Source organism: Acipenser ruthenus, chromosome 13 (genome assembly GCF_902713425.1).
Source record: "Acipenser ruthenus chromosome 13, fAciRut3.2 maternal haplotype, whole genome shotgun sequence".
NCBI lineage: Eukaryota > Metazoa > Chordata > Actinopteri > Acipenseriformes > Acipenseridae > Acipenser > Acipenser ruthenus.
Window position 1 is genome coordinate 2911266 of NC_081201.1, and position 27677 is coordinate 2938942.

The following is a 27677-nucleotide window of genomic DNA, read 5'->3' on the forward strand; positions in this document are numbered from 1 at the left end:
ATGCAGTAACTCTGTAGAAGACATATGGCAACTTTCTGGCCTAAATAGATTTTTTCTTATAATCAGACAAATGTAATGTGACTTTTCAATGCAATACAGTAAATCTCAAAATAGTACAAATTGAGCATGCATAATATCCATCTCAGTATTCATGTTGATGCCATGAAGGTTTATACTCTAGTTTTAAAGACCCTAAAATGTTCCAGGGACCAAGCTAAACTTGTTACTTATTAATATTCTTCATTAGACTTCAGAATAGCAAGCTTCAGTACTTAGGTTTCAGAAAATCACATGCGCTTTTACGCAGTATTTACTTGTCTCTGCACATACATCTTTGTCTATTCTTTTTCCAGTCTCAGTTTTTCTTTTTGAATAAAACACTCAAACCGTCATTCTTTCCTCAAGGCCGGCTGTTGGACATCTTGCACACAAAGGGGCAGCGTGGCTATGTGGTGTTCCTGGAAAGCCTGGAGTTTTACTACCCTGAGCTCTACAAACTGGTAACGGGAAAGGAGCCCACACGCAGATTCTCTTCAATTGTGGGTAAGCAAATAAATATCTTAATACACTTATCCAATATAGAGGACAATCAAAAACAGATTTGTCCAAGTTCTTTTTTTTTTACCGGTAAGCTTTTATGTAAGTAAATTTGTAGCACATTTCTAAAACGTAATAAACACTGCCCGTAGCTTATGAAGAGAGATTAAAGTAGGCTGCCTGACACTGAGCGAGTGTGTGTCTGTGTTTAGTGGAGGAAGGTCACGAAGGCCTGACGCAGTTCCTGATGAACGAGGTGATCAAGCTGCAGAAGCAGACCAAGGCGAAGGACGTGCAGCGCGTCAAGCTCCTGAGCAAACATCGCACCATGTGGGACGAGCACAAGAAGCTACGGCTCGTCAACCAGGAGCTCTTCACTTTCCAGGAGCGCTACAACAAGATGAAGGAGGAGAGGAACAACTACAACGACGAGCTCATGAAGGTCAAGGATGACAACTACAACCTGGCCATGCGCTACGCCCAGCTGAGCGAGGAGAAGAACATGGCAGTCATGAGGAGCAGGGATCTGCAGCTGGAGGTAAGCGAGGAGAGCCATACAGAGCCGTGGACCAAGTCAGCCACTCTTTGCATTGACGTTTTCGCCATGTACCAAAGCGACCTCAAATGGTTGGTAAAAGGCACCTTTTTGTCTTTTTTTGGTTTCATTGTAGATTGACCAGTTAAAGCACAGGTTGAACAAGATGGAAGAGGAGTGCAAGCTGGAGAGGAAACAGTCCCTGAAACTGAAGAACGACATCGAGAACCGGCCCCGCAAAGAGCAGGTGCTGGGGCTACAGAGGGAGAACGAGGGACTGAAGATGAAAATTCAGGAGCTGCAGTCCATCATACAGGTGCCTTACCAGCGACAAAGCCAGTGAGTGTAATAACACCACGACTTGACGCAGAGTTTATAGAATGTTCTGTTATTCCAAAATGTGTTAGACAGCGTGTCCCTTACTGCACTCCCCTCCAGAGGGAGGCCAATGTGTTACAAACAATGCTAAACGCAGCAGACCCTAATCCTAACCCTTAAACCACACAGAGCTTGGTAAAACTGTAATGCTAAAAGCATAATCATTAATAATAATTTCTTCTAAACGCATCATAAGCACATTCAATAACCTATTCTGGTTCTTATGATATGTCAGAGTCAAGATGTCTATCTGTCTGCCTGTCTGTCTGCCAGGTACGCATGTCTAGATTAAACCCTTCACTCTTGTTTCTTCCCTCTTTTGTCTGCACTGCAGCCTGGGAAGCACATTGTGCCTGACTCGGACAAAGCCATCTTGGATATCCTGGAACACGATCGTCAGGAGGCCCTGGACGATCGCCAGGACCTGGTGAACAGGCTGTATAATCTACATGAGGAGGTGCATCAGGCAGAGGAGCTCAGGGACAAGGTACGTAGCCAGAGCTTTCAGCCTGCGGCAGTTAGGCACCCAATAGCAGGGTTATCATCCTGTGAGCAATAACGTGGCAGTGTCACACAGGGATGACTGCACTGTGGTGGTTAAACATCCTGAGCTGAAGCACAGGTTGTTTTTCACTGTGTGAATAAGTTGTTGCTGCTGGGGTCGACACTGCAAAATGACAAGTTTCCTTTCACTTCGGCAGGAACAGTTGCTTACGTGCTGTGCACAATGGCGTCAACTCATTTTTGCTGTGCTTCTAGTCACCTGTCTGGTAACAGTCTCGTTGATGAGGCAGAACTATACAGATCCATGGAAAGGCTGTATTAAATGGCTTGCAAGCTACAGTGCTCCACAGTCTTATTGATCACAAATGACGTTTATGGATTACATATCTTTCTTTGCATAAAGGTATAATAATAAGATTAAGATCAGTGGCTTGTTGGTTTGTTTTGTCAGGTATATAACATAATATACATAACTGTATGTCAGGCAGAGCTGGGGTCACTGAAGTGTATGGATATAATATGATAAAAGAGATCTCCAGGCCAGAGAACTGCCTGTGTAAATGTGTTGTACAGTGCCCATAGGAAACAATATCAGCTGTAGTAGTCTCTGCATTGTACAGAACCAACAACAAAAACTCATGTGGATTTTATGTTTATAAAACAAAATGTTATTTTCCACAGTACTTGGAGGAGAAAGAAGATCTGGAGCTGAAATGCTCGACGCTGGTGAAAGATTGTGAGATGTACAAAAACCGCATGAACACCATGATGATCCAGCTGGAAGAGGTGGAGAGGGAGCGCGACCAGGTAACGAGTTCAATTGTGTCTGTACAAAAGTGTATCAGGGTTATTTAGATATTTTAATCAAGTAATGGTAAAGCTGAATAACCTATACTCTAGGTGTTTTGTTAAACAAATAAACTCTACCATGAAACTAAAACCATTAACTGTGGTTCTGTTTTGCGCAAGCTGTACCAGTCATAAGTCAAAGGATTTGTTATTGACTGGAGCAAAAACAATTCTATTTCAGTAATTGCTTGCAGCTTTTACCAGCATCAACAGTACCTTAAATTAATCAAGCCACTGTGCAACACTATCATCATGCAGCGCATGTGATTCAGAGAAAAATAGGTAGGAAAATGTGGTGGGGCCGTTCAATTAAAAACTACAGCTCCACTTATAACGTATGTCATCCCTGCTCTATGCCGACATTCAATTCATGAACCTGTTTTCAATTAAGAGCTTGATGAACATTACAAAGAGAGCTTGAAGAAGTCCCACAGAACAGGGGAATAACAAGGGTGGCTGTAGTTAGATTGAATCCACGTGTTACTGCTGATTCCGCAGGCATTCCGTTCCCGTGACGACGCCCAGACCCAGTTCTCACAGTGCCTCATCGACAAGGACAAGTACCGCAAGCAGATTCGCGAGCTGGAGGAGAGGAGCGACGAGCTCCACATTGAGATCGTCAGGAAGGAGGCCAAGATCGTCAACTTGGAATCCAAACTGAGGCGCCTGTCCAAGGATGCCAACTGTCTGGACCAGGTATGACAGGAGAACATGCCTAAGATCTAAGGAAGTACATTGAAAAGTGCTCTGGGAACTTTAAAGTGTTCTCAATAGAGACACATACTCCAAGCTGTGTGCTCCAGATCATCATTAGCACAATTTTTTGTTTCTCTTGGAAAGAATTCTAAAGCAAATCAGAAACAACAACATAAAAAGACTGCATTCTTACAAGCCCCTTAATGAAACATCCAAGATGTGTTTTTTTTTTTTTTCTGGTTTGGTAACTTTGTTTTGGGTGTGTTATTCCTTTTTCTGATGATCTCTCTTTCCCTTTCACAGAGTTTGCCCAGAAACATCCCTCTAACAATCATCTCCCAGACCTTCGGTCAGTCGTGTCAAAAGACTAACGGTCAAGACATGGCTGAGCCAGACTCTGATGACGAGTCACCTTTAGACAACGAGTTCTTCCAACCTCCACCGCTCTCTCCTCGGCTGAAACGCAGACCCAACTTAAAGGGAATTACGGTAGGGTTTCCAAACACTTGCATGCCGTTTTTAATCAATGTGAGACTTTATATGAGAATGAATATTCAAATACCTTTTAATTTTCTTGTCTTCTATTTTCAGCTTGCCAGAGCAAAATCCCCAATAAACATAACCAAACCACCAGATTTCCAAGGTAATTAACCTGTATACGCGTGCTTAACGTCATTTAAGACACCGGTGCGGGCTTATACCTGCATATGTTAAAGCGTTTAAAAGTTTGAAATCTTTCTTTTGTAGATGAAGATACGATACGACTGCAATATCAGTGCACGGTTATTACAATAATACATAAATACTAAATGTGATGACAAGCAACATGCTCTTTTGTTCCCTTTAAGCTGCGATAGCTGCAAATAGGGATTTGTCTGAAACAGCCAGCACAGGGACAGACACGACCTCGACTCACACAAGCTCCCTCAATAATTCATCCAACTCCATCAATGGATGTGAAGTGATCAATAAACTGGTACGTAGATGTCGGAACACATTTTCTTAGCTTCTTCTCTGGATCAAAAGTGTGCTTCACATTCTTTTCAAAAAGAAAATACACCTGGGTAAAACTTTACTAGGGTTATGGTGAGTCACATGCGTAAATTGCCTTTTCAGAAGTATTTGTCACCAATTTACTAATGTGTTGTTTTCCAAACAAGAAAAGGTGTCCTTCCTTCACCTTTACAATGGGCCATTAACTTCTGCATTGAGGGTTTTAACAAGCCGATTGGAAGCGATGTGTCCCCTAATCCAGGGCACTGACATTTTTACTGCCATAGATAGGCCGTACGACCCCCACACTTTACATTAAGCACCTCTGACTACATTGTAATTACACTCTAATTGCACATGCGGTGGTTACATAGGAACTAAATTGTAAAACTGTTAATGGTGTGATTCAATACAGACGTTAACTTTTATTTTAATGCTTTTACACGGTTATGCAGTGCTATATCAATACAATACTGCATGCTTCTTCCACTCATTTTCTCTCATATCTGTATTACTTCATGTCTCATAACTCTACTCTCAGAGGTGTCTCAGGTGGGTTCATACTTCATCTTTTGTACACAGACGCTGCGTGGTCGAAATGACAGTATAATCCCTGAGCCCCCGTGTAATGATTCCATAGTCCGCCGTCATAAAGAAAGAGAACACGGCACCCAACCCAGAAGGTAAGAACTGCACTATCTGTGCGTCCTCTAGCCTTTCAGCAAAACATTGTATGCAATGCTAATGCTTTGGTACCTATGGGCCATTCAGAGTGTCTCCTCCATTCTTTAATTAACTCCTAGTTTTTGAAAGGAGAAAAAAAAATTAGCAAAATGAAAAGCAAAACCCCTTATTTTATAAAAAAAAAAAAAAACAGTTTTGTCCTCTCTTTCAAAAAATAGGAGTTGATTAAAAATTGTAGTACACACTTTGAAAATATGGCCCCATGCATTTCAATGTTTTAAAGTGGAATGCAAAGTTCAAGTCCATTTGATAATTGCAACAGGATTTTAAAACTACAGTATGGGAAGTATAGAAAAACATTTTGATTTCCCCTCGATGAAATAGCGTGGATAGCTTTATGAAATGAAAAAAAAAAACTACTATTCATAGTGTTTGATGAAAAGGTAAAGTGCTAATTATTTTATTTGATATATTTGTTCTTTTATTTAGCAATTTGGATCTTGATTTTGACTGTGGTGATAACATGGAGCTTTATGGTAACTTTTTACATTCATTTTTAAATTAAAGGAATTATATCAAATATCATCACAACAGCTTTGCATTAAAAAAAATGAAGGTGGAACAGCAGTTCTCAAAGGTTTTGTAGCAGGAAATCCCAATAAAGCTGATTAATATACATCTACAGCAAATGTATTGGAACAATATGAAATCAAACCTGGAACTAAAAATCTTGGAAAAATGTAAAAATAGGCAAAATAGTGACTGTCTAATTGAATTGATGACTTTAATAGGCTACACATGCAATTCATTTAAAATAGTAAGAGAAAAGCTACACCTAACCACAAATGGTAAAACCGCACCAGTCTTGTTTTTGCCTCAACAGCAATCATTGCAATAACCAGCCAAGAAGAAAAAAAACAAAAAAATAACACATGTTGGTACTTACCATTTTAGAGCCAATTCATTTTCCCAGTAGATAGTCCCTTTTGACTGAGGCCTCAGGCTTAACCCTTTATTTTTCAGAAGGCTTGACGCATTGTTTTAATTTACAGTGGTTAATTAGAGCCACAGGCACACTCCCCACTCTCACCAAACACAGAATTCAACCCCTTTGTCCCACCTAGACAACCTGTTGGATTCTCTAAAGAAACAGACCCCTTAATTAAAACAGGGCTGTTACAAACAGGTACGTGATAAAAGTAACTTTCATAACACAGCCCTCTACAAAGTTTTGCACTGTTGCCAGTATTGGTGTCTCCCTGTACGGGAATGGAATAGATATATATATAGTCTTGAACTGAGTCTGTGTGCTTGTTATGTGGTTATTTTTAACACCTGTGGTGGAATATGAAAAAAACAAAAACATGGGTGCAATATTTTTAGATTAACTAACCACCCTTGATGTGCCTATCCTAATCTTTTTAGTCTAGCAAACTGTGATAGATATTTAACTTTTTTTTTAAATTGCTATTGTAGATGAAGATGCTGACAGATTCTACTTCGGACCTCCCTCTATTCACTCCTCGTCTTCCTCCCATCAGTCCGAGGGACTGGACTCCTACGACATGGAGCAACAAGTCAGCAACATTTTCAGGAAGTTTTCACTTGAGAGGTATGATGAACATTGATAGTCTTTGCTTGCTTTTTTTTTTTTTAAATAACCATAGCAAATACAACAACAGCAAAAGATTTGGGTTCTATTTCTACTTCACACCCGGAAAGCATTTAAAAAAAAATTCAATACAAAATAAGCCGAGGTTATCTTATGTTCTCTCTGAACATAATGACTGAGGGTTAGTTCTGCACTGATCTGGACCTCAATTCCTGAAGTTACGTATTTCAGGAAAACAAACACGCAGGCCCTAGATATGAGATAGCATGTAATTTGTATTGCACAAAGTGTCTTGCAACTTCTCACCATCCTACATGCTCCAATATTCTCGGGTAATTGGCGGATTATTCAAATTCGTGACGCGTAATAAAGCACTGAACATCTGCTGATCGTGTTTTTATGTGGTCTATTCCACAGTAAATGGATTTCTAACAGACACTAATGTGATGTTAGAATGATGGCTTCCTTTCAAGGTGTATTGCAGTTGATTTATCCAAATTGTTTGACAAGTGGTTTCTTCATAGAGGGTGTTCACATTGAGTTAAACCCAAGAGTAGTTTTAATAACCATTAATAATAAATGACAGGCAGCAGTTGATATCCTTTAACAAATATTATTCCATTGCGATTTGCCACAGGGATCTATTTTATCTCCTATATCACTTATGTTCTTTGAGTGATATTCTCATCATTCGCAAGGGCAGTGTGTTGCAGAATGATTTTTATAGATAGTACAACTGGTTCGATTTCATTAAGCTCATGATTAATAGTATAAAAACTGCCTGTATTATTTGAGTCTGGGAGTTAATTCAATAACTGGATATTTGTACTGTCACTGCTAGGCTGGTAACATCTGTAAAGAATTTTAAATATCCTGGAATGTGGTTTAGTCCTACATTTGGATTACCATATTGACATCATTATATCCAAGAGAGGTTTCAAAGATAGATATGGCGTCTGTCTTTAAAGGGAGCAATAACAGGTCCACTCTGCTGTTTCATCCTCTGTTCTTGATTATACTCCCACATGTCTACACTGTAAACTCAGCTGCATGATAAGCATTTTCACATTTTTTTCAAAAGTCAACCCATTGCTGCCTGCTATACATTTACAAAGAACTGACCCAAAATCAATATTAGGGTTTAATAACTAAATTAAAAGTGTGGTTATGAATGACAGTTAAATGTATTTCAGTAGTGTTCTCAGGCTTGTATAATAATATGATTCAGCAGACTGGATTTCAATGTTCCTGTTCCTCCAGACCCTTCCGCCCCTCCGTGACCTCGTTTAGTCATATCAGCAGCACGCTGAGGCCCCTGCAGGACGTCACGCTCCCTGGGGACAGCCTGCTGTCAGAGATCACGCTGGTGGGCGGGAATGACAGTGGGATTTTCGTCTCCTCCGTTCAGCAGGGATCCAGCGCAGAGATGGCGGGGCTCATAGAGGGACAGCACCTCCTGCTGGTGAGAGCGATACTGCAGTCCAGGCATCGTCCTTTGAACTTCTGAACTGCGCCGCTGTGTGACAAAATGCATTGGTTTAAAACTGATGCTAATGCTTGTTTTATAAAATTGATGCTAGCAGTGAATCTCCCAGCCTTTTCAGTCTGTCCCTTATAAATCAAAGCAATAGTACCCCCAGAGTCCTTGATCTGTTTGATGTGTCCCATATAGCTTGAAGGCTGCATAAGGGGAGAGAATCAGAAGGTGCCCCTGGACACCTGCACTAGAGAAGAAGCACACTGGACACTGCAAAGGTGCAATGGGCCAGTTACACTGCACTTCAGACCCAACTATGATGGTAAAGAGCAAAGCCTACAAATACCCATATATAACATGTGTACAGTACCTCATTGTTAATAGGGGCTTTTTAAAACAAAACAGAAACAAATGTGTAGCTGCATTGTGTATGAATTTAAAGCTATTCAAATGCCCTAATGTTTTGACCAAGTCCCTCGGGGATGACTTGGTTAATGAGATGTTATGCTACGTCTGAGTCCCCCTTCTTGTTAACAAACTCAAAAAAAACGTAAATATATTTCACAATATTCTAGATTCAATCTTAATCTTCTCAATCTACCGTTTTTCCCTCGTCAGGTTACAGAAAACTGCGGAAGGAATTAGATGATGGTTTGGTCACATCCGGGGACTCCTTCTACGTGCGATTGAACTTGAATATCTCGGGGCAGATGGACAGCTGCTCTCTGAGTGTGAAGTGCGATGAGATCGTGCACGTCCTGGACACCATGTACCAGGGGAAGAGCGAGTGGCTGTGTGCCCGGGTCGATCCCTGCAACGACAAAGACATGGAAAAGGGAACGCTCCCCAGTTACAGCAGGTGCGCTTGGGAAGCTGTCGCTGCGTTTCCAGAGAATGATGCATTTTACTTTTGTTGCCTTGTTTTACACTCAAACCTTTGGGTAGAGTTCTTTAAAAAAAATAAACTTTGATTGAGCAGCGCTATAGAACCCGGATATAAGGCAGGCAATAAATGAATGGTTTGATAGAATCCACCCCTAGAGGGTTTAGGATCACAATAGAGCAGACTAATTTGATTCAGGGAGATTCTGATTCTTTATGAATTTTATGTCAGTTTCTATTAAGTTGATTATAATCAGAGCAAGCAAGAATAGGCAGAGCAGGAGATGGAAAAAGAGAGTTGGGGCTGGCTAATCAAGCAGAAGTTGTTTGCATATCAAATGTGGCAGTATTGGAAACCAACATGCAGTGAACCCAATAAGGAAAAGTTTATCACGCAGGATTGTCGTTCTTGAGTACTGTATCTCTTGGAAATGTGGTAATTTTGGGAATGTTTAAGCAAATCAAGAAGAAAAGGGTGACAGTATTTATTAAACTAGAGCCTAAAGGAAAAACTTGAACCAAAAACATGGAACAGCAAACTCAGAAGCCGTGATGCTATGGGGGTGTTTGGAAACCCTTGGGAGGTGGTAGGTTACCATGGTACACAAATGAAAAGCTGTTCACAACACCAAACGCCCAGTGCCTGGATTTATAAAGCAAGCCTTTGCATGAACAGAGATTGAAACTGGAGCCCCTGTCCAAAACTGTAAATATTCTTCATCCTTGAATATAGCATTGTGATCAATCTAAAGGTAATGCAATACATTCTGTATTCTTTATTGTGAGTTCTGACCCTTTTCTGTTGCATTCAGGGCCCAGCAGTTGCTTCTTGTGAAAATCCAGAAATTGATGTACAGAGGCAGCAGAGATGAGACTGACAGTCAGTACAGTACACTCCGAGGTCTCAAGGTGGGTCTTCATGACATTGTTTAACAGAGTTTCCTCCTGCCACGTGACTGAATGGAATGTATAACATTTACATGGGAACAGTGAATACACTGGGCCGACTGGAGCTGGAGTAGATAGTGACCCTTCCAACGTCTGTGGAGAGAGTAGAGTGCTGGACTGCAGACCCATTCTTATGAAAAGAAGAAATCCCCTTTCTCTTTTTCTTTTGTTTTGTTCAAGAACACACTGCAGCCCGAGGAGACGTCCCCTCAGCCAGATCCGAAATCCAGCCCTCGTCTGTCCAGAGCCAGCCTGTTCCTTGGACAAATCTTACAGGTAAATTCACCAATGGGTTCCATACATTTAGAGCAGAAACTCTTAGCTGCTGTGACCAATAATCTGTAATGCGTACTCAGTGCGCAACAAAAACTAAAATATATATGGTGTGTATATATACAGTCACAGACAAAAGTATTTGGGCAGTTAAAGAAAACACAAAGAAAGAGATTTCTAATTGTTCTATTGAAAGATATAAATTACAGTACAGATTCAGCTTTATAATAAAACAACTAATTATTACATAACATACATAAAATGAAAACTAACGTGCAAAAACTAATTTCATACTTTGACAAAAGTTTTTGGGCAATCAGCATTCGTATGAAACCCATTTGTTGCTAATTATTGACAATTATCATGATTGAAAACCAACACCTGATAATTATAGAATAAATAAATACGTAATCATCAAGTGCTGAAAAATTATTTGTGATTCAAAAAGCAACAAATGTTTAAAACTAAAGAGTACAGCAACTATCTCAAAATGGCAATGATACAACTAAATGAAAAAGGAGAAACTACCAGAAAAAATAGCAGGAAGGCTCAGTTTGCTCAAAAGCACTGTGTGGGCTATTATTGACAAACACAGGAGATCAAGAACTACTGCAACTAGCTCCAGATGTGGAAGACCAAAAAAGATTTCTGCAAAATCTGGAAGAATCGTTCTAGCAGCCCGTCAAAATCCTCAGATTACTGCAAAAGATCTGACACAAGAATTGAGAGAAGATGGTCAAGAAATTCACGAGCGAACAATTCAACGATACCTTAACAAGATGACTGTCCATGAGCGAAAACCAAGATGCAAACCTTTGTTAAAAACAATACACAAAAGAAAGCGATTGGAGTTTTCCATTGAATATTTGAAGAAGCCTGATGATTTCAACAGAACAATTAGAAATTACAGAAATCACTTTCTTTGTAGTTTTTCTCATTTTTTTTAAACTGCCCAAATACTTTTGTCTGCGACCGTATATGTGTTTTAGAGTGTGTGTGTATATATATGTATATATATATAGATATACACATACTCTTGGAAAAACACCTTAATGCTTAGACGTGTCTGACAGCTCTGGAGAAAACAGAATATACAATTGAAAATGTCTTTAAACTGAATGGACAGTTAACAGCCTTCCATTTGTTAGTTCATCAGCAGGAATGAAAAGTACAAGAGGATGAACAGCAGTGAGCGTGTGCGCATCGTCAGTGCAGGCCCCACCACACCCAGCCGGCACACATTCGAAGCTGTCAAACAAGATGGTAACCGCTGTGTGCATGCTGTAGTTACATTACAGAAGTGGAACTATTACTCTCAACACTGCAGAAATATATACGGGTCTAGGAATACTGTTTTCAGAGTAGGAAAACAATTTCATTTAGTTATCTTTGGGTTTCTATTTCTGTAAAGTTACTTTACGCCTGAATTAAATCAAAATATATGGCATTGGCATAGCTAGTTTACCGTAGCCACTGTGTAATGGCTGTTTGGGATTATGGAGATACCATTTCTGGTAATAATTTATCTTGGGTAACAAAAGGGTAAAACATTTTAATTTAAACGCATTCTGTGCATCGCTGTTAATCTGGTGGGTTTTCTTTCACTCCAGTGCCAGATTTAGATCCTGAGAACGACCTGAACAAGAGTCTGAACCTGATTCCCTACAGCCACGTCACTGCGAATCACTGCCAGCGCAAACGGCCCGTGCTCTTCTGGCCCACTGCGCTCGCTAAAACAATCGTCCACAAGCTGCTCAATGCAGGGGGAGCTATGGAGTTCAACATGTGCAAACCAGGTACGGAGCAGAAATGTCCTCCAACTGTCTTTGATATGAAGGCTACATCATATCTGAGTTTCCATTTTGTGGTCGTCTTTGAATTAAGTTCTGCAGTTCATTTGACAACTAGGGGCTGGATTCTCAAAATTATTTGCTCAGTTTTCCATAAAGGAAACACGTCCAGTAAACATACCAACGTACAAATAAACTACTCATTTCATTTAGGTAAAATGTGTTAAATGATTTTGAACTAAACACAGTAGCTTTGAGAATCAGGACCAACAGAAATAAAGTAGGAAAGAAAGAATAAGATCAGAATATTATTTATGAAGGAATAAGATCAGAATATTATTTATGAAGGAATAAGATCAGAATATTATTTATGAAGGCTGTTTTAAAAACTGGACTCCTGGTTTGGAATAATTTCAACCGAAAGTTGTTTTTTTTAGATGTTTAATCAAAGCATATTTCTATGCAGTTGGACGGTTTAGGGAAATACTAGATCGAATTGTGACCTTCATTTTTTCTTTGAAACTTTGGACACAGATACAATTATGATAATGCTTGACATAACACAATGCCCTAACCCAGATTCATAACAAAGCTAGTATTCCCTGCAGATATGGGGGTGGACTTATTATTGATAACCTGTTACTCTTTTATTCTCTTTTAGACATTTTGACAAAGGACGAGTTTCTGCAGAAACGAAAGATAGAGCCCATTATTTTCTCCCGGGAGAAGAATGCCAATACCTTTGAATGTATCACAACGGAAAATATTGAGGCTGTAGCTACAAAGGTAAAAACAGCAGTTTCCAACATGGCAGTTTGTCATCATTCAACAGAATTGCACCGGGGTGCTGTGACATTCAATTACAACACCAGTTTACAATGTTTATAAGTGGGCTTTTTTGTTGAAATGTGACACAACAGTTAGATAACTAATAAATAAGGTATATTTGGGCTATTCAATTGATCCGTGCTGGCAGATCTAATCACCACCTGCCTTAAAAACACTAAATAAAACCCTCTCGGGCATTTTACATATTTTTATAGAACAGAAATGCATTGAAAAGTCTTGTAGGATTCTCATAACCTTGTGCACAAATTCCAATCATCACAGTAGTGGTGTTTAAATCTAATTGACCAGACCACATAAAACGCTAAGAGGTAAATGCTGCGAATGAGCCCCCCCTCTTAAGAATCCTATTTCACTTTCTTATGACTTTTACTATGAAAACTCTGCAATAAATTGTTTGGCCACCCGCATTTCTTTAACATGATCATTTAAAATCAAGGGGTTTGATTCTCAAAGCTGTTATTTCCTGAAGAGATGACCAGTTACAATTCTGAAACAAGCCATCACATTTCTGAAAAAAAAAAAAAAACATTTATCTAATGCCAATTTGGAGTAATTACTTTGAGAATCTAGCTCAATGCGTGTTTTTTTTTTCATTCCCTTTTGCAGAACAAGCATTGCTTGTTGGAAGCTGGATTGAGCTGCACAAAAGATTTGATCCGAAGAGAAATTTATCCTATCATTATCTTCATCAGGGTCTCTGAAAAAAACATCAAGAAATTCAGGTACTATTTGGGGAAACAAAGGCTTTGATTGAACTAAGTAATACAGATAATTATACAAGAACACTTTCAATGCATTACGGTTCACATAATGAAGCAGCAGTATGAGGAGTTTATTATATAAAAAAACATTCTCTACCAGTTGAAGCACAAGCCTTTGAACTCAGATCAATCTGGAACAATTTTGCATAGCTGGAGAGAAAAGAAAGTGATAAAAAAGCAATTTCTGAGTTTGATAAAAGTAAATAGATAAACCATTGATCTTTGATAGGATCGAAAAAAGAAATAATGAAAAATGTAAAAAAATAAAATAAAAGCTGAGGCATTATTTAAAGGTCACAGTGAATTCACACTGTAGGTTTGATTTGGATACATCCCACACAATCTTCATGCAGATTAAAAAAATCGAAAAAACATTTTTCCATCTTTCTCAGGAAGTTGCCACTCAAGATGGACTCAGAAGATGATTTTCTGAAAAGCTGTCGAGCGAAAGATAAAGAGCTGGAGGCTGTGCCCTGTCTCTATTCCACAGTGGAAGCCGATGCGTGGAGCGGGATTGAGGACCTCTTGAAGATCATCAAGGAGAGAATCCTAGAAGAGCAGAAGAAGACCGTCTGGATTGAGCAGGACCAGCTCTAGTTACGACGCGGTGCTGCCGATAGGATACATTTAGATGAAGGCTACACTAACAGGTTCCCTTTAGTGCAATGCATTATTTCAGAGTAGGAACCCGGAGACCAGTGTTCACAATTTGATGTGAACCCACCATGGTTCTGCAGTTATGATCTGGTGTTGATGTTTAATGCTGATAACACGTGCCACAAGAAGCACAGTGCAGTATACTAAAGGGTTTCTTCACTCTGTATCTCGCTGTCTCACAGGTGAACTAGGTGACATACAAAGATGGGGGGAAGTTTCATGCATTACCAGGCCAATCCTCTGGGTTCAACCGATGATGACACAGTTAGGTACGCACCTGGTTCCTGTCGGTTGTTGAAGAAATCCATTAAAGGGGAGCAGGTCATTACCATCTCTCGCAATTATGATAACATTGGCTGTGTAAGGCTAAAGATAGCGGAATACATGACTACAGTTTTTTTATTTTATTTTGGTGTATTAAAATGGCCGAAACGCAAAATGCCAAGCATGACTAGCAAGGCAAATAATGTTATGGAGAGATGTCTTCAAGAATGTGAAAATGTTGCTACACCATACTGTTAAAGGAGAGCTGTACTACTGCATGTAGTACAGCACCTACAGCCTGGCCTGTCACAGTTAACAACGGGAATGCTGAAGCACCAAGGCAAAAGCATGTCATATTCTTACTGCCACAATGCAGCTATCCCAGGAATTTTACAAAAACACTCAAGGACTGCACTGCACTGTAATCTGTGTCTTCTGTAACTATTACTGCTTGTAGATCCTTAGTTCTTCAGTGTGATCGGTTACTAGAAGTGTTACTATGGTTCACTCAATAAAGGTTGAAAGAAAGCTTGTTGATCACCCTTACTGCTGACCCTTATAAAAGTTGACTACAGTTAAAGCATAGGAAAGTGTAATAAATCATAGGCATTGTAAAGCCAAGAGAGTAAAGCAAAAAAACACATATTCCAATGTTTCTAATTAAGCTGTTGATTCATCCAGTGAAAAATGCTTTGTGTAAAGTTACAGTGTATGTAGGAGCAATGGAGATGTGAACACAGACCACAATACAATTGGAAAAAGTCATGTCTTGCCATCTTCTTTAAAAGAATATGACATGAATTAATAAATTAGCTATATTTGCAACATTTATGCTACTGGCAAAGCAAAACCTGTGGGCTCAACAAACTGGTTATTCTTAGAAGATGCAAAGAAAGCAAAACATTATTTTAACTGTTTATCCCAAAGTTTGAATTGTTCAGACATATCCAAGAACACTGGTTTGGAAGCCTTATTTCATGATACTAACAGTGTGTTATTTGAATGTATCATACTAATATTATAATTTTGAGTTTGTGTGTTGTAGAAAGGAAGTGAATGTAGCAGAGTTTAGATGTTCACTTTTTTTTTTTTTTAAATAGACAGTGGGCTCTTTTTGTTAATAAGTTATGGAACAGTTCAACTAAATTTCACAAAAACAATTTTCATAGCCTCAAATCCCCTAGTTTTCTCATTTGTATTTCTTGTTCTTGAATCATTCTAATGTATGATTGTCAACCAAATTGTGTACTAAAGGAAAATATTGTGCCTGGTCACTGCAGGTAATAATTCTTATAAATCCACTTCCTAAAGCTGAGGGAACACCAAGCCACTTTCTCAGGACCAGACCTAGCTTGATGCAACTTTGCTGTCTCAAACTTCACATCTCCACTGGTGTGCCAGGCAGTGGCCAGAAACCTCCTAGTCTCCTGAAACCAAGTTCCAAGCCACAGAGTGGATTTGTGTTCCCTCAGCTAAAGTTTCACTGCCAGTCTTTCATTAGAAGACAAGTTTAAGAACCAAGGGATTATCACTAGACTCACTATGACAGAATCCAGCAGTGCTGCTTCCACCTTTTAGAATGGCACGTGCAACTGAATTATAAATCGGTTCAAATCGTCTGGTAAACCTTAGCTATCTATTGCACTGTACTGCAGCTGCAGTTATTTCAGTTAGAAAATAAACAAGCCTGTTTTAATTTTCCAAATACTGTCTGATTCACGCATACAAATGGGCAATGCTGGCCTGACCAAGCAGGCTCACAGACTTCAAAAGGACATAAACAAAGAGTCATGAAAAAGTAAATACTGAAAAGACCGAGCAGAAGAATTGCATCGGGTCTCTGCTGCTTCCACCGTGGAATGTCTAACTAGCAGTTTGTTATTCTATTTGTCATTATTGTTTCAAACACAAGTTCTCAATGTTTTTTTTTTTTTTTTTTTTTACCTCATTGGTAGTAACCAACTTCTGTGTCATTAAAAGCAGACCAGCGTTGTTTTACAATGTTGTAGAAAGGGGGCTTTTTGATTTTATATCAGGAGAAAAGGCAGTCCTTTCAGCATTGCAGCCTACAGTTCACAGATTGTACTTTGTTACACGCACTGTCAATTATTATTATCTTTTGAGTATTTTTATAAACACACACACACTCTATATATATATATATATATATATATATATATATATATACACATTAAAATAATACATTATCCTTATTTTTCAATTAACAATTGAAAATTCATATATGCTCATAAAAGGTTTAACTATGAAAATGGTGGAATACTGTGTGAGACTATGTTATTCACACAGTACAGACTAATTGGGGTGTATGCAATCTAGTAAACTGATTTTCTGAAAAATCGAGCCTTGAAAGCACCAAGATTATAAAAAAGTACTGCAACCTCCTACCCTTTAAAAGGGCTTGCATATAAAAACATGGTAAACCATGGCAAACTATGATAAGTACATTGTAAAACCGTAGAACAGCGTGGCAAAATTACAGTACAAATTAAAACTTTTACAAGGATAGTTTGCTTGTTTTTAAAGCCCAATGCTGTCAGAATAAACCCTTATTGCCAAAACAAATGGAAGCGTGCAAGGTGGGAGACCACTAAGAGATGAACGTTTTAACCCATGCAGTTTAGTGTGTGAGACTGAAAATAGAAGACACTTTTGGTAAACCCATGTTATTTTCCCTTTCCTGTTTTTTTTTTTTACTGTTGTTCACGTGAATGAAATCTGAGCCTTTCTTTACACCTACCAACCCTCCCACTCCTACACAAGTAAACTCCAATCCACCCACCCACTGGTAGTCTCAGTACTATCAATACCTACAGTGGTGTTTGAGGTAGCTGGATTACTGTCATTGTAAAAAAAAAAAAAAAAAAAAAAACACGGATCGTATGTGTCATCATCATCAAAACAGCGGAAAAATCTGTTATCAAAAATAATGAACATGCATGTCTTGTATGCATGACAAAAATATGAAATGGTGTGCAAGGTGCAAAGTTTAAAAAAACAATCTTGAATACTAGTTAGGTGAAGTTTCAATTTCACTTGAAACAACAGTTTTAGTAAACACATGAGACATTAGTAAAATCGTGATACATAAATACTTCAACTCCATTCTGCTTAGAAAGGCAAAATCCTGTAAATGAATAAGCCTAGGTGGTCGTTGCGGATGTCTCTTCTGAAATTATAGGCTGGGTTAGCCTTCCTTTCTTTAAAAAAAATGTGCAAGTTTTTTAAAACATCATTTGCTAAGACTCACTATCCTACTCATGCCAATGATAATGTGGGCAATTCGGACCAGTAATCTACAGTTTCACGCAGTCCCTTACTGTTTTTTTTTTTTACATTTAGAGGCAGTCACAAACAGTCATGCTTGCTGCTTGTTGATATGACAGCCGAAAGATACATTTCATATATTCAAAAGTGAGTCAGTGGCCCTGGAACAATTTTAAAGTGGGGGTTCTGAAAGCCATTGAACAAAACTGTAACCCCTGTATGTGATGGAAGACATGCAACGCCATGGAAGCCATGCTGCCGCACCCCCAGCACCCCTAGTTCCAGACGAGATAGACGATTCTGCAAAAGGAGAATAATTCTAATCAGAAGCAAGAAGTTTTGCAATTTCGGAATGATTGCTTTTAACCATTTGAAACTGTTGCAGAAGCCTTTGCAAGAACAATTTTAATGGTCCATCCTCGCATCGATGCACACACATCATTTTTAATGCCGTTTTAACTTTCGAGTCCTTACCACCCAAACTTCATCAAAAACATTTGCATCTCATACCTAGATATAATAGTGGCAGAATAAACAACAGTCGGTTGTTTTATTTTCACAGAGCAGTGATGAACGCATTCAATCACCAGGGGATTTGAATTATACTTCCGCAAGTAGATTGCTAATGATTAATGTTCAGCTGCTTACAAATACAAGTCTGCATCTGAGTCACTTTCCTAACTCTACCGTAGGTAGAACTGCTGTGCTCCAGAAAAAAATGAAAACACACACTCACACTTTCACTCAACAAAAGTCACCTCTGCACATCTTTGTGCAGTTTTGAGTTTATATACCTTGCCAAAAACTACAGAAATGAGATCCTAAGGCTCACGCTTTTCTGCTGCATTCAAACAACCATGTGGGATTGATAAACTGGTCAGATCCCCATGGGGTATAACAGATGGTTTGTCAATCTGCTTCCCAGCACGCTGGACATAATATCTATAAAGTCTTAGGAAATCAGAGCTATAGCTCAACACTAAATCAAGCCTTTTTAAAAAAAAAAAATTGCAATGTGTATTTGACAGACATCAGGTTGTTTTATATGGGTAACAGAACGATAGGCATTAAAAATAATTATTTTAAACACATTAAGTAACTCTACAGTGCATTGGCTCACAGCAACACTTCCAGCTGTATATTACAGAACTAAATAAACTAGAAGGCATCTCAATTCAGACCTGCTCAATTATAATTGACTGTCAGAAAGGAGCACTATTATATGCTCATAAAAGTGAGTGTCCTGACATCTTACTCAGCAAGGAAAAATGTTCAACAAAGCAAAGATGAGTAAAGATGGGGCTTGCAACAATGAATGGACGCAAAATAAAAGGCATTTTAGTAATGATGTTTTGGTCATTATTGCTCTGTATATTAATGCAATGAAATATTTCCCTAATTTGGTAGACAGTAATCATGATCTGATAATTATTTTCACATGAAGTTGCTGCAAATATGAAAAGGGATTAAATGCAGATAAACAGATAGCCAACATACTCGTGTATATATTTTTCTCTTTACAAGGCATTGTGTGTGTGTGTGTCTATATATAACTATTAAGCAAGGTAAGAAAGCTAATCATTTCCCTTTGAGAATGTGTGTCTTGTTTCTTTTTTAAATCACATTTTACAGTCCATGACGTAGTAAGTACGTCAATGCAGTAGTAAAGTCGTAAGTGTTTTACCACAACCCCACCACAAGTGAGATCTGAAGAAAAATGTGATCATAGTCTTCTGGTGCCCCCTATTGTTTAAAAATGGTTGGTACACCATGTAGTCAAGAGAAGTTTAAATAAAACTGTCTGTTGCCTTATTGTGTTCTTCGCCAAATAGCGGTGGTTTTTAATGAACATTTCTCATGATGGCCATTATGGAAATGAAATATATACAGACTATATATTTTCTCAATATATTGCAATATATTTTATTTCCATAAGGAGAACCTGTCTGAAGGGCCAGACCAAATAAGCACGTTTGTTCTCCTGCTTGGTTTTACACGCAGCTAGTCGTACAGACTCCAATTAGCACCAATCTTGCACTATGAAGTGTTACTTTAGGTAAAGTATCTCGAGATGAGTGCTAATAGGGATCTGTGAAACCAGCCGATGAAGTACAACTCTGCGGTGTCTATTGCTACATTCTTCTGCAGTGACAAAAAGCCACCACCTCCTCGACTCCCTCTAAGAATGTTGCTAAGCACTGCTGAAGCACAGGATGTCAATACAGAAACGGGGAAATAGGAAAACAGATTTGTTATAGCAATAACATATAGGGGGAACCAGTCTGTTCTTTTCAACAATCTTAATAAAGACTTTTTAATGTTTTTTTTTGTTTTTTTAACCACTGCACTGCAATGCTTCATACCGTATTTACATATGTTGTGATAGAATTAGTTATTTTTCCTTCTAAGTAAAAAAACATACGTAAATGATTTAGAAACTATCGTAACTAGTTTGAATGCCCAATTGGAATAATATCCTGATCATTGATCAGCGAAACAGCAAACGGTTTGTACTGTGCTATAGAAGTACCGGTGGTTTGTCTGTAGAGGGCAGTCTTCTCTATTGGTAATAGTATTACGGTATAGTATTACTGTATTTAAAAGCTACCCAAGGATCGTGCCAGGATAACTGTGTTTGTGCGGATCTTAAGATACGGTCTTGTGTGACCTGATAACATAAACGCCGCTTTTGTATTGATGTGGGTAATCGATTACCATGAGCTGCTAGAACAACAGACTTTTAAACTGATATAGTCAATTGATAACACTGACTATATCGTAAGACTATATATATATATATATATATATATATATATATATATATATGCTGTTTTTGTTTGCCTTGACACCCCTGACGTTACATCAATGTACTGTCATTTACAAATCCGATCCTTTTACTACTCCTGTGAAGAGACAAGAGTGACGTAAGAGCGCACCAATTATAAATCATTTGCGCCTTTAACTGACAGTAAATGTCCTGTAAGGAAATAGTGTCTCCGTTGGCTCCACCCAGTGTTGACACGCCTCCTCCTTACTCCGCCTGGACGTCCCAACACACTGTGTGTATAGACTGAAAAACTCCAGCCTCTACAATATTAAACATTTCTTAAAGCCGGCTCTTCCTCGGCGCAGCTGCTCCGCTTTGTGGCACCCCCTGCCGGTGTTTCACAGAGGTGTGGATGGAAAGGTGGAGCTCGGATCGGTCACAGGAGATATTGAGAACTGTGGGACAGAACATTGCAAAACGTCCCATGGGGTTCTGTGTTCTGAACCGTGTTGCATTCGTATCGGTGTAAGCCTGGCTGTAACGCGTTTTATGCCTGGGAGATTTTAAGTTCCTATCGCCCGTTTTAAAATAACAGCGTCTATTTGTGGTTGATTGTTAACTGTTTAAAACTTTGGTTTCACGGCTTTTTAAATTTGAGCAATCTCCTTTTTTTTTTTTTTTTTTTTTTTTTTGCCTTGGATATAGAGCAATTGAAGAACTGCAGAATACAACGGCGTCCTTGTATAGAGGATGCATACAATCCGATAGCCACTACTGCATGACCCTAGTCAATTTATTTTTTGCGTTGCTCGTTTGGGTGTATTCTATTCACAAATATTTCCCACGGAAGAGGTTAGCTGATTTCATTAAAGTTCAAGCACTTCTGTTGTAAATTAAAACTTGTAGTAACTATATAAGCACTTCCCCCCCAGCAAATGCTAACGGATCGCTTACAAAGTGAAGACTAGTTGTTTTTTTTTTGTCCTCGCCACCATGTCTGGCGTGGTGCGCACCCTGAGCCGGTGCTTGATTCCAGCTGAAGCCAGCCGGGAGCGGAGCAACAGCAAAGAACGGAGCCGGGACCGGGATGTGAACCAGGAGCGAGAGGCGAGACGCCGCAGTCGGGAAATCGATTCAATGCTTGCCCGGGAGAGACGATCCGTTCGCCGCTTGGTTAAAATTCTTCTGCTTGGAGCCGGTGAAAGTGGCAAGTCGACATTCTTAAAACAAATGAGGATTATCCATGGGAGGGAGTTTGACAAGAAAGCATTGCTTGAGTTTCGAGACACCATATTTGAGAATGTTATTAAGGTAATAAAAGTTACTTGTTAAAGTAACCAATTTGGGGGGGCTAATTACCGAGCTACAGTAAGATACATTGCCTGGGTCAGGGGCGGTTCGTCATTATTGGGGATGCAGATAGCTTTTTGTTTTTATTTATTTATTTATTTAATTATTATTATTATTATTATTATTATTATTATTATTATTATTATTATTATTATTATTATTATTAATTTTAATAATCGTGGTACCAGCAATCAGATTAACCCTATTATACATTTTGACCCTTGCATGTGAACATCGAAGTTGTATTATAGAAGAAAACCTCCAAAATTTGGGAGAGCAATGGAGTCGTTTGATACGGATCTCTGTCTGTTAGTAACAAGTGCATGTTTCAATGTGACCCTGGATTCCTGTGGGGTAGAAGGAATGACTTGGTTTATTCTAATAACATTTCAGGTAGAAACTGTATGATGGCAGAATAAGTGAAACATCTCAAATAGGAGCGGTTGAAGATCAACATGCAGCCATGGAGAGATACTCTAATTTTGAAAAACAATTAATGTATACAAAGAAAGTGTAGAAATTATGAGAACAGGAAAAGTAATTTGGTATCAAACAGATGGTTAAGGAGGAATTTTCCTAATGTCCTTGATTATGTAGATGAGATCAACCCAAGTTCCAAGTTGCTATCTGTAGACTGACTGTTGGTGTGCTGGTAAAGCCTTGAAGTGCAGAATGCCCACATCACTTCCCAATTTTTGTTATGATAAATAATATTTTTCTCAACGTGTTTGTGCACAAACGTGTCTAGATTGCTTGAGCTATAGCCATGACATGGGTATTAATTTATAATAGCAGTCTGCAAAGGAACCAAAAGAGGTGCTTATCAAATTGCATCACAGCTTTTGCTTATTTATATTTAAATCAGCTATTTCCTTGTTAAACCCAATTTTAAACACAGATCAAGGGAGCACCAGCCTTCTGTGAGTAGGCAGCTTTCTGAGTTCCTCTGTGCAAAGGAGAAAAATGTTTTAGGAACTCAAAATTGACATCTGCAAATCCCGGGGATAAAAATAAACCCATAATTACTGATTTGGAGAAGCAGTGAAGAGATCAGCCTGATTTAGTGTTATTGAGTCTGACTTGACATCTCTTATTCTTTATTAAATTGGCCAGGATAGGTTGTCTGTTGTAAATGGAAAGTAATATTAGTAAACATGAATTCAATCAGTGCGTAATGTTAACCAGTACAGCAAACAATAAATATAAATCAAGCCTTATGAAATACTCAGAAACAGGAGGCGGAATTAACAAATTACAGTTCAGTTTGAATATTTACCTGCAGCCGTGGTTTATGAATAATTAATTTGCAATTAGTTTTTTTTCTGCTGCGACTAAGTTTGCTGGAAATCCTAGAATCTTATTTTTCACACTAAAGTTTCTTTATTAAGCTTTGCCAGTAACAAGTCACATCCAAGAGTGTGTTGACATGGGTCTGGTTTAGAAGCTGTTTTTTCTAGAAAAGAAAGTTTCGCTTCTGCATATTTGTAATTTCGTTCCTTTATGTGAGGAGCAGATCATGCAGAAGTATGATGCTTCTTGTACATCTCGGCTTCCACTTTCAAAATCTGTCGTCTTTTTACTCTGCAGTTATTGTACGCACCAGCAGAAGGCTAAGTTGAAAGTTTGAACTATCTCTTTCAACAGGCTGCCATTCACCACACTGGCACCAGTGGCCCTATCATCAGAGGATAATGCATGGTTGCTGCACCTCGTAATAAGCTTGCAATGTGGTCCAATGCAGTTATTTTATGTCATTTATAGCTCTTTCTCTGTAGTTATCAGTAAATTAAAAGTATGTTTGCTTTTTTATGAATGATATGGCTTGAAAATAAAATTAGGAATACAGCGCAGAGTTGCAAACGAAATGGGCCTTGGCCCTTCACTCAGAATTTGAATGAACTGCAAGCCTCACTAGGCTGTTGTCGCCAAATTCTCAAACAGGCTATGAAATGTCTGAACCAAAATTGAAATGTCTTTTGGTGTTTAAAACGCAGTGGCAATGGTGCAGTTGTAGACTTTTCTTCAGGGGAAGGCTGGTAATAATTGCACTCTTGGTCATAGTGTAATCTGTTTGTTAAATCTGGCAGAATTAATTTCAAACAGTTTTCTTACATTTGCAGCTAACGTAGATTTCATTTTACCGTAGACTGGCTTCACTCCCCTCTTCACACATGCAGTGTGAAAGCAGTCTATTCCACTCCTTAGGATGTAGGATGATAGTTCTAAGACTCCCATGCACAGCAGTTTGAGCCATTTCAGCTTATACTGTGAGTTTGATTACACACCCCACACCACAAATACCTTGCAATGAAGGCTCTCAAGAAAACCTGGAATGGCTTGGAATGGGACTTATTATTGCCTCTGTAAGCAGAGACCAATCTAAATAGGCCATAGGGATATACTGTACACTATACCATGACTTCCAAATGTATTAAAAGTCAGCGTCTTTTCCTACTACTGAATGGGGATTAATATTTAATCAAGGTTTTGTAAAAAAAAGTTCAAGGGCAGACAGGCTGCACTATATAGACAGATGGTTCTTCTATACAGTAATAAAACAGATGTACAAAGATCAGTTTTCCTCTGGTGTCTTTTGCATAGTTATAGTGTAAACGCAAGCATAGCTTGCATGCTAATGGGGGAAATGTGTGATAACACCATATACTGCCTCCATAAAAAGTTTGTTTTATTTTCCAGTGTTACAGTCAAAACAGATATCAAAATTCTGTTTAGAGTGCTTGTCATACATAAATGAACTGAATCGAACATGGTTTATAATAACATTTATATAACTGAAATTTCACAAAGCCAAATTGTGCTTTACAATGCAAGCATATATGATGTAGTATTGGTCCTTTTCAATAGATTTAGTTAGTTACTGTTCTGTCATGTTTACTTTGAGCAAACTATTTTTTTTTTCTTGGGAAGCAAATTTACACAGTCTTGCTTCCAAGCAGTATCAGTTTGACTTTAATGCTCCAGCCCTGCCTGCAAATAATATCCCAGTGGAGGAGTTCATGTTACTAAGCAGCAGACCACATGGCACTTGGGTCAAAGGTCAGAGTTCACAGAGTCCACAGTTGGGTGCCATATCTGTTTTACACAGCATGTCCAGAATTTGGACAGGTGGGAAGCTGATCATAGACTGGGTGTTCCTTAAAGCATTTCTTGAATAAATTCATTAGCAGGTCTGAGATAATGATCTTGTTTCTGCCCTGTTGAAATGTGTCTGGCAGCACAGACCAAAACAGCATACAGCTGCATTTGTTTTTCATTACCAAAGCTGTGCGTGTGTCTCACTTTTTGTATTCCAAGGGATCTGAACTTGATTGAGTGAATACAGCTTCTACATGAACGCAAGGGCAAGTTGATTTCCAAACATTGTGGTAGGGCGGTGCTGAATAAGGGTGTAGATGTTTAATGCGCTTAACAGATGGGGGTGTAGACGCCACTGCCTCCCCTGAAGGTGTAAAGGCTTGCTGTAAACAATGCAAAAAAAAAAAAAAAAGATTTGGTTTTGGGTTCCAGAGCAATTGAGTCCATGTGCATGGAATCCTAGATAATAAATCAGTCCAGTAAAAGGCAGAGGAGCAAGGAAACATTGCCTGTGATTAGGGATTTGACGCCCTGCAGAACACAGTTTACTGGACTTTTGAATAGTTTTGGTCATGTAATGCTGTTGGACGAAAGGCATTCTTTGTTCAGTTACAACTAAGCAGTAGAATGTTTTTAAGTCGTGGTTCTTGTAGTTGGGTTGTATGGCTGTAAGTATCTTATTTCATTTATCTACAGGTGCTATGCATGGCTGAAGCCCATAACTTACAATTTTGATGACATATGACCAGAATTAACCCCTGGAAAAAGGCTAGAGAGCTATGTTGGACCGGATAGGACTTCCAACATTTAATTTAATTTTATTCAAATGGAAAGACATAATGCAAGGCATTTTTCTGTGTCAAACCATTAAATATTTCTGAAGTGGGTTGCTTGATTGACTTAAACATTTCATTGCATTTGGCACAGTTGCTGCCTGTATAAGGAAACCAGTTTTCTTTTCGGTACAACAGCTGTGCCACATCTAATCAAAGTGTGAGTCAGTCTGCCAACCAGCTTCAGAAATATTCAGAGATTTACTGCAGAATAGACTTGCATTAAAACTTCCCATTTAAATAAATGAAATGTTATTAATGCTATCCTGTAGATTATTTAGCAGATGTCCAAAGTGACTTTCAGAAATTAAACAAAATATAACCATATATAAATGAGTCTTAAATTGAAAAATAAACTAAAAAAATAAAGATCCAGAGAGAAATGGCAGATGGAAAGCCATAGCAGGCATATAAAAGCAAGTGAAGTATAAATATTTAAAATACACAACTAACTAACCAATAAAATAACATAATAACACAGAAACACTTGGACTGGTAAAAGGTAGTAAGATGCAAAAGAGCTTTGAAGATTGTAAAACACCTGAGGAAGTCTATTTACTATCCATCAAGAGGCATTCTGTATTATTGTAATGACATTAGGTCTGTTCTTGGATGAGCCGTTAAAATTAGGTCCTGTCTAATTTCCTCAAATCCTTTGATTGTATTATTTATTTATTTTGAGGGGGGAGAGGCTGTTCATGCAAACGGCAAAAGATACAAAGTTGGGTTTTTTATTCCTGTGACATGTTGGGCTTTGGGTGACGTCAGACCCGGAAGTAGCAGCACATACAGACAGCACTGATTGGTTTAAACAAAACAGAAACAAACGCTGAACTCAAAACATAACTGCACATTGGCCAAAACACACAGGTACAAAAACAGGCACGAAATGAAACAAAACAAGTATCGTGCAGGTGTATAATCTGCACACGTAGCAATTATGTTTCACCTTTTAGTTTCTCTTTCACTCGTGTCCCATTCCACTTCTGCACACACTCCCCATTCAGCCAAAGCTGCGGGGTTTTATACTGTGGCTGAGGGATTAGCTGACTATTAATTACCTAGTTTCTCATATGCGTGGTCAACAGCCACTCGCTGTTGACCACTCATTCTCACGATTTTATCTGGTTGGGGCATTTTAACCCCAGCCAGGCTGTAAACAGTAATAATAAAACACTGTGTTTTTACACAATAATTTCAGCATTTTAAATAACAATTCAACAAATAATATGGGGTGTACCTCTTCACAATTCCACACTAAAAAAAGACACGGCTTTGTATTGTTGAAGATGACTAATTTGATCCTTCATGTGCAGTGTGAGTCACGTAAGGGGTCCATTGGATTTCCAGTGCTGACACAGGAGTCAATGTGAGTCATAACCCTGATATTTATTGAGACCTTGTTAATCTAAACATTTTGTGAAACTTTGAGCAGGTACAGGCTCCAACCACATAACAATGCATCATTCCCAAGAGAAAAGATTATTGCTCAAGTATGATTCATTAAATATTGTCTGCTAAATCTCTAGTATTACACACACATACGTCATAACTTGACCCATGCTATGATGAGGAGATTGCTCAAATTATTTTCAAGTGCTTGCACCGATTTATGAGTTTGGGTATTGCGCTCCGTCTTTTAAATCAACAAATGATT

The 27677-nt window shown here is 38.6% G+C and overlaps 2 protein-coding genes across 2 annotated transcripts in view; both read left to right on the top strand.

The window, feature by feature from the left end:
- Nucleotides 1-15217, top strand: part of LOC117417842 (caspase recruitment domain-containing protein 11-like) — a 30386-nt gene extending 15169 nt beyond the window's left edge. The window contains exons 3-24 of the mRNA XM_034030217.3: nt 406-543; nt 750-1075; nt 1209-1388; nt 1785-1937; nt 2636-2761; nt 3302-3499; nt 3803-3988; nt 4091-4142; nt 4348-4475; nt 5075-5175; nt 5666-5712; nt 6653-6788; nt 8049-8250; nt 8461-8587; nt 8884-9124; nt 9960-10056; nt 10276-10371; nt 11517-11631; nt 11979-12164; nt 12820-12944; nt 13614-13729; nt 14161-15217. Coding sequence (XP_033886108.1) covers nt 406-543; nt 750-1075; nt 1209-1388; nt 1785-1937; nt 2636-2761; nt 3302-3499; nt 3803-3988; nt 4091-4142; nt 4348-4475; nt 5075-5175; nt 5666-5712; nt 6653-6788; nt 8049-8250; nt 8461-8587; nt 8884-9124; nt 9960-10056; nt 10276-10371; nt 11517-11631; nt 11979-12164; nt 12820-12944; nt 13614-13729; nt 14161-14365 — 3281 coding nt within the window. The 3' untranslated portion in view covers nt 14366-15217. The remainder of the gene's footprint in view (nt 1-405; nt 544-749; nt 1076-1208; nt 1389-1784; nt 1938-2635; nt 2762-3301; nt 3500-3802; nt 3989-4090; nt 4143-4347; nt 4476-5074; nt 5176-5665; nt 5713-6652; nt 6789-8048; nt 8251-8460; nt 8588-8883; nt 9125-9959; nt 10057-10275; nt 10372-11516; nt 11632-11978; nt 12165-12819; nt 12945-13613; nt 13730-14160) is intronic.
- A 5747-nt stretch (nt 15218-20964) lies between these two features.
- LOC117418024 (guanine nucleotide-binding protein subunit alpha-12-like) overlaps nt 20965-27677 on the top strand; it is a 28735-nt gene continuing 22022 nt past the window's right edge. Inside the window, exon 1 of the mRNA XM_034030541.3 lies at nt 20965-22052. Coding sequence (XP_033886432.1) covers nt 21735-22052 — 318 coding nt within the window. The 5' untranslated portion in view covers nt 20965-21734. The remainder of the gene's footprint in view (nt 22053-27677) is intronic.